General features: G+C 39.7%; 1 protein-coding gene across 1 annotated transcript; it reads left to right on the top strand.

Annotated features, from left to right (window-relative positions):
* Positions 1 to 3,577, top strand: LOC310916599 (C-C chemokine receptor type 4-like). The gene is made up of 2 exons (XM_083874271.1): positions 1 to 630; positions 1,826 to 3,577. The coding sequence occupies exon 2, from the start codon at positions 1,843 to 1,845 to the stop codon at positions 2,917 to 2,919; it is 1,077 nt and encodes a 358-aa protein (XP_083730397.1). The 5' UTR covers positions 1 to 630; positions 1,826 to 1,842; the 3' UTR covers positions 2,920 to 3,577.
* The last annotated feature ends 7,618 nt before the right edge of the window (positions 3,578 to 11,195 follow it).

The raw sequence follows: 11,195 nt of genomic DNA, 5'->3' as shown, positions 1-11,195 counted from the left end.
TAGTAAGATAAGTAGGAGTTGGGAAGATCAAACAACAGTGATTAAAAGGAGTCTTCCTTACACTAAATTTTTACAGCTTTTTTCTTCTAAAATTACATAATGCAACTGGCAAAATTAGTTATCTGCCAGAGAAGGACCAGAAACACACTTCCCATACACCCACCAAGTGCTACCTCCTCTTTGCTCACTAAAGATGATTCTTTATTTTTTTTTTTCTGAGATTAAGAAAAGAACAAGGTTTCAGTAGAATGAGAGCTGTGTGACATCTATGCTTAGTGACATCAGTTTTAATGATCGTTGGATTAGATGAAACTGCTTTAACTACGTAATCAGTCTCCCAGTGGAAACTGTTTTTTTTTAAACATTATAAGGTGTGTTTAATTCTATTTCTGACTTAAAGGGACTATCGCTGATGAGCACTGAGGAGAGAACTTGTGATACAATCTAAGGAAGTTGAAGCTTCCGCTAAAAGACACAGCTACCTAGTGATATCTTGCTTTTTACAGCTGGTGGATACTGCTGTGTGGGTAGTACCTCTCTGGCAGAGCTACCTGAAGAGATACAAGTGATTCTGCACCCTTAGAGCAAAGAAGCTTCTTCACATCATCTGAGAAGAAAGGAGGAGAAAAGGTAAAATTCATAAAATGCAATTGCTCAAACATTTGTGTATCATGTATGCTCATGACATGTGTGAATGTCATGCTTTTTAATTTACCTTTTATAGCTGCTCAGGTAATGTTTTAGGTAGTTTTAAAAGTTCTTTCATCATCAGAAGTGGGTGCATTCTGTGAGCATATGTTTTTAAGTATTCAAATATATTATGCTGAACCTAGATTAGATTGAGGTATATCTGGGCGCAGTTGCTGCAAAGCTGTCATTTCTATACCATTGGTGTCAAATGGTTCTGTCCTTGTGACTTGTAAATCAGACTAAATTCCTCTCTGTGTAGAATGGAACAGAACTCTAGGCTGGGAGGGTGTTAACACAGGGCAAAGATGAGTAAAGCAAAGAAACTCACTTCTCTTCTGCTTTCTATTCATAAAATTAAGACAAAGGGGAAGAACTTAGCTCAGGCTTAGAGTTCTAATATGTTAGGTTAAAAAATGCTTCTTATGATGTGAACGACACACAAGAACAGAACTTGAATTTCTGGTATGTTAGGCTAAAAGAATGATGCTGTGATGTGAAAAACACACGGACTCATAAGTCAGCAATATATTTGCCCTGTGTCCAACTTACATCACTTAAAACTCTGTATCTACCTATTAGAAAAGAACATACACATGAAGATGACAAATACCTGTTACTCATTTGACCACTGAAAGTAAGCACTTATTGAAAGCTCATGACAACTTTCAGTAAATGTAATCTCATAAGAAAAGTCTGACGCATGTTTATCACTGTCTTCTTATGGTGGGTGACATATGCCTGATGGGAAAGGTGGGTGAGAGTAATTCTGAACTGCTATGCACAATGAGTTTGCTTTTTACATTGTTCTACATGGAACTTAACACTCTCTGATTCGACACCTGTGGCCCCCATCTTTCATTCCCATTTGCTTTTCTGTCATCCATTTGAACATCCCTTTGTGCCTGACATGCAAGTTGCACAGTGCTGCAAGGACTAAGCACATGCATGCTAACAACAGTACCTTGTTCAAGTGTGCACATGCATCCATCCTATAATGCTTACATAATGTCTGAGAACCTGCAGTGAGTCGTGTGCCGAGCTGCGAGTCAGCCACTTGTGATTCAGATTTGTGGAGTAACCACATGGTCTTGACACACTGAAAATCACTGACATTTTTATATTCTTCCCTTCTCAGAACTGGGGGAAAAAAACATGAGTTCTCCAAGTACAGAGTCCCTTGAAGTTGAACGCTCAACCTTTTATGAGTATTACGATTCTTATTACGATGCTCCAAAACCATGCAGTAAAGAAGGCGTCAGGAGGTTTGCGGCCTCCTTCCTACCTGTTCTGTATTCCCTGGTATTCCTGGTCGGGCTCACTGGAAACATTCTGGTCATCGTGGTCCTCTTCAAATACAAGCGGCTGAAGAGCATGACTGATGTGTACCTGCTAAACCTCGCCATCTCAGATTTACTCTTTGTTTTATCCTTGCCATTCTGGTCGTATTTCACAGTAGACCAATGGGTTTTTGGAACTCCCTGGTGTAAAATCATTTCATGGATCTACCTGGTTGGGTTTTACAGCGGGATATTTTTTATTATGCTTATGAGCATAGACAGATACCTGGCAATTGTTCGTGCAGTGTTTTCCATGAAAGCAAGAACTGCCTTCCATGGCTTGATTACTAGCCTTGCTGTATGGCTAGTAGCTCTTTCAGCTTCAGTCCCTGAGCTTGTATTTAGAGAGTCTTTTAATGAACAAAATTATACCACCTGCAAGCCGAGATTTTCAGGCAATATCACAACATGGAAGATTTTTTCCACTTTAGAAGTCAATATTTTAGGGCTCCTAATCCCTTTTATAATTATGACATTTTGCTACTCCATGATCATTAAAACATTAGTTCACTGTAGAAATGACAAAAAGAATAAGGCTGTGAAGATGATTTTTGTTGTCATGATTGTGTTTTTCTTTTTTTGGACCCCCTACAACGTCGTTATTTTCTTACAACTGCTGGAATTTACGGGAGTCATTAAAGACTGTCAAGTCAGCAGGAGTCTGGACTATGCTTTCCAGATAACAGAAATCCTTGGTCTTTTTCACTGTTGCCTCAATCCAGTCATTTACTTCTTCATGGGAGAGAAGTTTAAGAAGTACCTGAAGATGCTCTTTAAGAACTGGCAGTTACCTGGGTATTTCTGCAAGTGGTGTGGAGTTCACATCACTTACCACACTGAATCTACCAGCTCATTCCACACACAGTCTACAGGGGACCAAGATGCTCTGTAACACATTTCAGACCAGCCAACAAACTCAGCAGCAAGGAAACTGACAGCAACAGGAACTTTGAAAAGCTAAGCAAATGCAGACACATTTAACAATAAGCTAGTATCAGATAATTACTTCCTTCAGCTTTATCTGTGCCTCTAGATTTTCTGAGTATTATGACAGAAAGTGTCCCAAATGTGGAACATGGGAGATGAACAAGCGAGATTTCTCTGCTGTGATTACAAATCACTGCTCAGCTCTGTGCAAAGCACTGCACTGCGTGCCTTCTTTTTCACCAGCATCAAGATATTGGCCTGCATGGAGGGGCAGAGGTGAGACAGCACCTTGGTATCAGCACATGCACTTGGAAAACATATTCATGTATTCAAGGAGAATGATTATAACCATACTTTTTTATTCTGCAGTTGATCCGTGTAGGACTTGTTCACTTGAGACTCTTAAGCAGCTATTAGCAGTACCTGCTACTTTTAAATGTTTCATTTCGGGGGGGATGATATACCCCTGTCTTAAAGAAAAAGGACATAATATATTCTCTACGTGCACAAAAACACAAAGCAAAGCCATTACTTTTCATTGTAGGTGCATTTTTCTCTGAGGCTGACATATATGTCTATATGTAGGTGTGTATATAGTAATTTTAAATTACTTTATCACTGTAATTCAGGATAGTAATTCTGTATTTTAATTAACATAGAAAATGTTTTGAATATTTTTGAATAAAAGTGTTTTTAAAAACTTATTTTCCAGCATGTGTGAATAAATTTGAAGCATCTTGGTTAAAAGCATATATATTAAAATGAATGCCCTTTCTTTTAAAAGTACTTAACCCCAAGACTCAATTTTCATTCATTGGAGATGTATCTGGTGAACCAAAAGAAAGTAAAAACAGAGATTGTGTAGAAAGGGTCTCTCATAACTTAGAAACCACACATAGAATCCTTGCATTTGATAACAACAAAATGAAAACAGTGTGATACCCCAGTAGCCACTCACAGGAAATTAATTAATCAGAGATCTGTAACAGGAAGCTCACAGAGCAGTGTTTAGATTTTGGCACAAAAATTATTTTAAAAGAGGCAAAAAATCAGTAACGTGGTGGCAGACAAATTAAGAGTTGAAAAATACGTATTGGAAGATATTTCTGGTGTGTCTTTTTGCTGGACAACAACAATTCAGATTACTTCTTATAAACCAGATGATTTTTTTTCTTATACTCTTAATAATAAAGTGCCTGCTCAGCATTTAGCCAAGGCTGCAAAGAGCAAACAAGGCAATAAAGTGCATCAGGAAAGGGCTGAATAAGAAATGTAAAAAATAATGTAGTGCCACTGAACTCATCACTCTAAATGAGAGACATGAGTGGAAGCTAATCTCCATGTGACCTCTCTCATGATACAAGACTAAAAATAAAATGCAGTACACTTAAATCTCACACATACATGTATCCATCATAATTTTGGGAATTCGGTACGATTTGCAGTTTGCTGAGAATGACAAGCAAGGATCTGCATTAATGCAAATAGTAACAGCTGTGGAAGACATTACTTGGAGTAAGAAAGAGCCTTTATTTCCAAGAAAAAGACTATAAATTCTTACTACTCAAAACCTTCGAAGCCACTACATAAATCACTTGGGAAAAACTGATAGAAATAGTGGGTTATGCCATCCATCACCTTTTTTGAAAATGGAAGACAAATTTCAGATGTGAGGTGCTCTGAATTCTCACAGATGTCAGTGAAGCCATCATAATATCCCAAGGGGGCACGGCACATCATCCTCACAGATGTTGATGCTGATAGCAGAGGCACTGTGTACTGCTGAGCTGTGCAGTTGTCTAGTGCACAGGCTAACCTGGAAGTCAGACAGCTTCCACTGCACCTTCTTTCTTCTTCATCCTGCCCTATGATCCCTCCAGTCAGCAAGAATGGTCCTTGCTTTCCAGACTAAGGGAAAGGCTGCCTGTGCTGGCCTGACAAAAATGATGGTCAACAAGAGCTGTAGGCTCTTGGCAGCTGTGATGTAAGAGACATCCAGGGTGAAGAGTGGTATCGGGATGGCTCACAGGCTGGTCCAGGTCTGGGCAAACTCTGTGGTGAGGGAGAATGCTGAATCTGGTCACATGTGGAATTAACGGGGTGCTCCCAGTGACCATGCAGCAATGCCACAAACAAAGCCAGTGCAGAGCCCCTCTCCCACACACAACTCAAATGTGCCTCACATCACTGCTCAGCTTTGTGCCCCACGGCCTGTGCACATTTCCCTTGGTGCAGAGGGTGCCTGGTGCAGCCAGAACTCCTCCCACGTCAATGTTGTATTGTTCCTCTGTGTCAAATAGGCTCTTCCAGTTCTCCCAGTAATATTCACAGCTGCTTAATGCGTGTGCTGGACGAGCAACTGAGCTCAGAGTTGTGCTCTGAGCAGCTTTGCTGTGTTGGGTGCAAAGAGGAGCTCATGTTAAATTGATGGGTTCAGGAATTCAGGTCCTGGGGCTGGAGTTCACTGAACATGGGTGGCTTCCTCCTCTGTCATCTGAACAAGCCTCCCTCCCCCATGCACCAGGCTGCAGTGGACAATGCCACTCCTCTTTTGAGAGAGGGCTTTGAAATCTGCTGATGAGAAAGGATGAGAGAATAGTACTAACACAGACAAAAATAAAGTAGGGATTTTCAAAATGTCATTTGACAAAGGTGTTATTTTAGCTGAACAAGAGTTTCCAGCAATGAAGAATGTAAGTTCTAACCCACTGAACTGTGAAAGAGAATGGATAAACATTTGAGTGAAGCAAAGCTGACTCATTCGTAAAGGCACATTTTTACATCAAGGTTCCCCAGAAGGCCACCCCCTGCATCCTCTCTTTAAGTTATGCTAAGCAGTCACAGAAAGGTAGATGAAAGGGGAAATCAGCTAATTAGATTAAATACAAATAATGATGAAAAGATAACAAAAAAAAAAAAAAGTTGACTGGTTTTCATAGCATGCTTAGGCCATCACAGTCACTCCCTAAACAAAAAGCTGAATTACACATTTACTCTGGAGGACAGCTTTAGCCCTTTTAATCATGCAGAAGCAGCATAGTTGTCAGCAGCCTGCTCCCAGTCAATCTGCTCCTCTCAGTCTGAGAGCCAGTGAGGAATTGCAATTCTCTTTCCTAGACTGCAACTGCTTGTCACTGTCCCAGCTCTGCACACCTGCCCTGAAGGGGAGTGCAATCCCACAGGCACCACAGGGCTCCCCTGTTACCAGGATGCTTCTAAACTGCCAGCAGGGATCTAAATCACACATTTTCCTTCAAGAGCTCTTAATTCCTTGCAGTTTTATCCAACATCTCTCTCTTAACACAACCAGAGACCAACTTCATCACAGCCTGCCTCTTATGCCAAACCTTCATCTGACTTGACTTACAGTTAGAAATCAAGGGCCATTTAGTAATGTCAATCAAAATAATCATTAAAATAGTGCTTAAGGCAATACCTACTGAAAGTTCAACTTTGCTACTCTAGTCATGAAAGGAAGAGACTGGAAATGATACAGTAGTGGTGAGATTTGTAGCATTTGTATAACTGATAAGACCATTCAAAGGAGAAGGAGTGGTGGTTGTATCTGCAATCATCTTCCTGTGACACAGCAATGATATACCTAAGTGCCAATGGCAATCATGGAGAAATCTGTCCTAAAGCAGTGAGCCCTACCACTGAGGAGACACCGAGTTAGAAGCTCCCAGGATGATTTTCTTTTTCACAGCCATCACAGCAGCAACATCCATCACAAAAACTAACAAATATTATGGGACAGTCATTGAGTCAAAGATATGTCTCACAGAAATGAAGCTCAAAACCAAAGAAGCTCCTGATCTGTTCCAGGCCAACAAAATCAAGTCCTCCATGTTAATGCAGCCCAAATACATGATTGATCAATGGATCACATTCCTTTAGTTTTTGTACTATTTTTATCTATTTTTTTATTTTTTATTTTTCAAGTCATTTTTGAAGGGTTGAAGTTTTTCTGGGTTTTAATTTCTTGTTTCAAAACAAGTAACAGAACACATCCAGTATAAGTAGCTCTGAAACTGCATAATGCAAGCTCTTTCTGAATTCAAGTGTTGCAAAATAAAACTACTAAGGCACTAAGATTTTTTTTAAATTCCAAGATGTTTGCTTGCTTGCATTTAACAACAATGGCAAGTAATCAAGAATCTGATTTGGAAGACTGATATTTTTCCAGATAGCAAACGCTCATAAAAAGTAGTCTTGCTGATGCGAGCAACATGTAAGACAACAGAGACTGAATGAAGATTAACATTACTAAATGCACTCTTCTCAAGAAAGACTAGTGGCATTCAATCAGCATTTTCCAAGAAGGTCCAAGCAGCCAAGTTCAGGAGGAGACTTTTGTATCTGGGACAGTGATTGCAACAATAGGTGGACATCCCTGCTTGAAAAGCCTATTTGTCTCTTTTGCACAGGAACTTGGCACTCCTTAAAGAACCTCCACAGAAGTACTGTGGTTTGGGCAGGACAATGGAAGAGAGGGGCCCTCCCTAGCATTTAACCTGCCACCATTACTCACGGAGTGAGCAGTACTGGCTTGTAGTAACACAAAGGCACCTTCATCAAAGTGAGGAAAGACCACAACACATCTCTATACTTGCTTATAAATGGTAAACTGAAATTTGACCACAAGCAAGACCACGACCGCAGACAGTGTGCCTTGCCTTTTCCGCTATCAAAGTAGGTGGGAAAGCTGCAAAAAGTGCACAGAAGGAATGTAAGGATGAATTTTGCTGTTGCTTATGCCCTTTTTGCCCATTCACTAGCACTGGGAATGGAAAGAAAATGTCTGGTTGATTGCAGGGAGCAACCCCGTGTTCTACAGGCCCTGCAGACAAACAGCATTGAGAAGCTGCAGGGAACAGGTCTGCCCTTACTACCAAGAATCTTGTTTACGCTTTCTAGAACAGCAAAACCCATAGTATGAGGTGTCACACTAAACTCGGCAGTCCTACAGAGAAGGGGCTGAAGGGTTGACAAAAGGAAAGATTCTTGCCGTTTTCTCCTCAGTTCTGCTTTACAAGCCCATCCTCGCATAATGCAGGCTGCTACTCGCTTCCTCTCCTCAGAAACATTAGGGAACCTCCAAAATCTCCCACGGGGAGGTTGGCTCCTATCTGCTGCTGCTCTAGCTTTTGCACGAATCTCACACACCACCACCACCTCATCTCCACAGTCACATGGAGTCAATCCATTCACTTCCTCACTCACTTGAGCTCACATTTTCTGCACACAGAGATCATGCAGTGGGATGCCTGTCTTGTCACGACACCACAGAGTTTTGCTTTTGACAAGGCAGTTTCATGAAGACATTCCTGCTCATTGCAGGGGAGTTTGACTGGATGACCTTTAAAGGTTCCTTCCAACCCAAACACTTCTATGATTCTATGAAAATATGGAAAGGCCAAGTTTTTGACAGTAAGTGCCTTGGCTAATGATGAACACCTTTTAGCCTAAACTGTCCTCTGCATTTTTGTTTCATCTTCATATTAAAACTATTTTAGAGCAAGCCAAGCCTATTTGTCAACATTACTGCAATAAAGTATTTAGTTTATTCTGCTCTGAATTCTTATTACAATTTTATTCTGATGGGGGAAATAATTTTAGAAGTCCTCATGTAACCAAAAATTGTAGAAAAATTCAAAGATTTGTCTTATTTAACACACTTAAACATCTTAAATAGAAAAAATCGACCACATTGCTCAATAAGTAGTTTATTACACATATCTATAGGAATGTACCAGAATTTAGGAAAAAAGCTGGCATTAGAAGCAAAATTTCAGTGAAGTGATGAGTGCTAAAAACTACTGAACAAAATTTGGAAATTTTTTTCTGTGGGTTTTTTTTTTTTTTTTTTTTTAATCTACTGCTGCTGCCTATAGTGTAAAAGACTACAGAATTTTAGAGACTCTATCAAGGTGAGACTATGTGAATAAAATTTAAACAAACACCATTAGTAGCATTTATGAAAGGTCAATTCTTAAGCAATAACTACAGTTTGCATCAGAGACTGAGAAAGCAAGGTTAGTACCAGATACACAAGGCCCCAACAAATTTTAATTTGCATGTTGTTTTTGTTTTAAATTCCAGGAATGGGTTTGCACAGAGACAGAGCAACTATTAATAGTTAATAATAGAAACAGAGGGGAAGAAAAAAAGCCCACCTTTTCTCTAAGGTAATTCACAATAAAGACGTCAGTCATAATATGATACAACTGAACGTGACCTGAATTTTCAGGAGGGTACATGCCAAATTCTTGAATTGTAATACCAGCATAATTCAGTGGGTATATAGAGGCTTCCAGATTCCTGGAGAAATGTAAAAAAAGCTCTAGAATTGTCAATTAATTGTATAGAGATAGCTGTGGATGAGTTGATACTGCCCAACAATGGAGCAAATAGGTATCTAGTATCAACGTTAATTTTAGGGATATCTAAAAAAAGTCTGCCATGCTTTCTAGACCTAAGGCCATAAGATTCCACAAAGTTACTGCTTTTGCAAAAGCAAAACGAAAGTTGCAAAATTCACAGTAAAAAAACAGTAACCCAGTAAAAAAAGGCATTAAACAAAAAACCAGTGATATCCTTCACAGCCAAAACTACATCTGCCTGGTCAGACAATATTGTGAGGTGTAAGTGTACTCCAGCAAGAGCAGTGGCTGAGAACCCCGTAGGCGAGACCTTGTACAGGCTTGGCAGCCAGGCGAGACATTTGAATGAAAGTGCGTTTCTCCTTTGTGACTGCAAATGCAGAGAGTCCCACACAGACAGACTGTGGTGCACGGGGGCAGAATGAAATTGGCACCAGTTGTATTTGTGCAGATAACGGTCATGTTTAGGAAGAAAACTCCGTGTTTCATTAACACCGCCTTACTAAATGCCCTTCACTGTCTGTACTGGCTTCCTTATCATGGTGGTGCAGACTTTAACCAGGCAGAAGTAACCTAGCCATGCCCATCAGTACCTCTCAATCTGAGTTAATATACTCAAAAGAGATTGTAGTACCCTTGTCCTACACTTCTCCCTGAAAACAAACAAACAAAATCTGTTGAGGTGCCATCTTTAGCTTTGCAAGGGAGTCTTGCACTTGCCACATAGAAATCAAAACTCTGTCCTCCTTTGTAAATCAAGATATTTTGGAGATGAAAAGTACAAAAACCTGTGTATTAATTGCTAGATTTCTTGCTTTGTCTCAAGACATCAAGAACAATGCACTCTCATTTACTCACTCATCTTCCACAGAAGATGAAAACAACTTCATAATACATTATTCTAAACACAAGTCTTTGGTTTTGTGTTATTTCTTCCCAACATTTCTCAGTCAATGGATGATTGTCCTGAATCATGAAGGTTTGAAGACTAAACCCCTTTTAACTTGCTTGCCCAATTTACTTGAGGTTTTGCCATTTGTAATCAGCAGGGGGTTTCACAAATTTGCATGAACACACTAAAACAGGAAAAACAACTTCACAAGAAAGGAAAGAAAATTCTTTCAAAGCCAAACCAGCTTCACAATTTTGCATCGAAAGGTCTACAGTCTGACAAAAAATGAGCAACCTCCCAAATCAGAATACACTGCGGAGCACCAACCAAGGCTGTTGAACAGAGATTATACTTTTAAATTATTTCCATTGCTGTATTCCAGTTTGTCTTCCAGAGTGGGAACTTCAGTGTTTTGGGGTGTTATTTTTGCAAACTGAGTCGTGGCAACCGAGCAGCTGAATCAGCAGTCAAAGCCAAGTCTATTGTACTGAAAACAGATTAAAAGTAGTGAAATTCCAGGTCAGCTCTGTATGAAAAAAAAAAAAACTTCACCTTTAACTTCCAGGTGCTGAAACTCAATAGGAGATGATCAGATATCCTTTACTTCAAAAGATGAGACTGGCCTAGATGGACCTTAGGCAAACTCAGTGGCATTATTCTTACATGAAAAAATAAAGTTCTACTAAATGAGAAAAAGAGAACAAATGCAACAACAACAACAAAAAAAAAAAAAAAAAAAAAAAAAAGAGCTGAGCTCTGTGTATTTTTAAAGCCCTCAGACTCTGAGACAAAAGAGTTCTTGTGAGCTGTGCCAAATCCTTAACAAACTCAGAGAGAAAAAAAAACCTCGGGAATCTCTCAATGTTCTTTCATCCACCTTTCAGGACAAGTACAACAGCATGGTTATGTGTCCAAAGAAGGTGCTTGCTCACCAGCTACCACAGTGAAAGCAAACCAGGCATCATC

This window comes from Zosterops lateralis (genome assembly GCF_965231275.1).
Source record: "Zosterops lateralis genome assembly, chromosome: 1".
In the NCBI taxonomy this organism is placed as follows: domain Eukaryota; kingdom Metazoa; phylum Chordata; class Aves; order Passeriformes; family Zosteropidae; genus Zosterops; species Zosterops lateralis.
Note: the sequence above shows the minus strand (reverse complement) of the source record. Positions and strands in the feature narration are given on the sequence as shown.

Excerpts from the sequence above, each read along its gene's own strand:
- LOC310916599 (XM_083874271.1), top strand. The coding sequence starts at position 1,843 with ATGAGTTCTCCAAGTACAGAGTCCCTTGAAGTTGAACGCTCAACCTTT.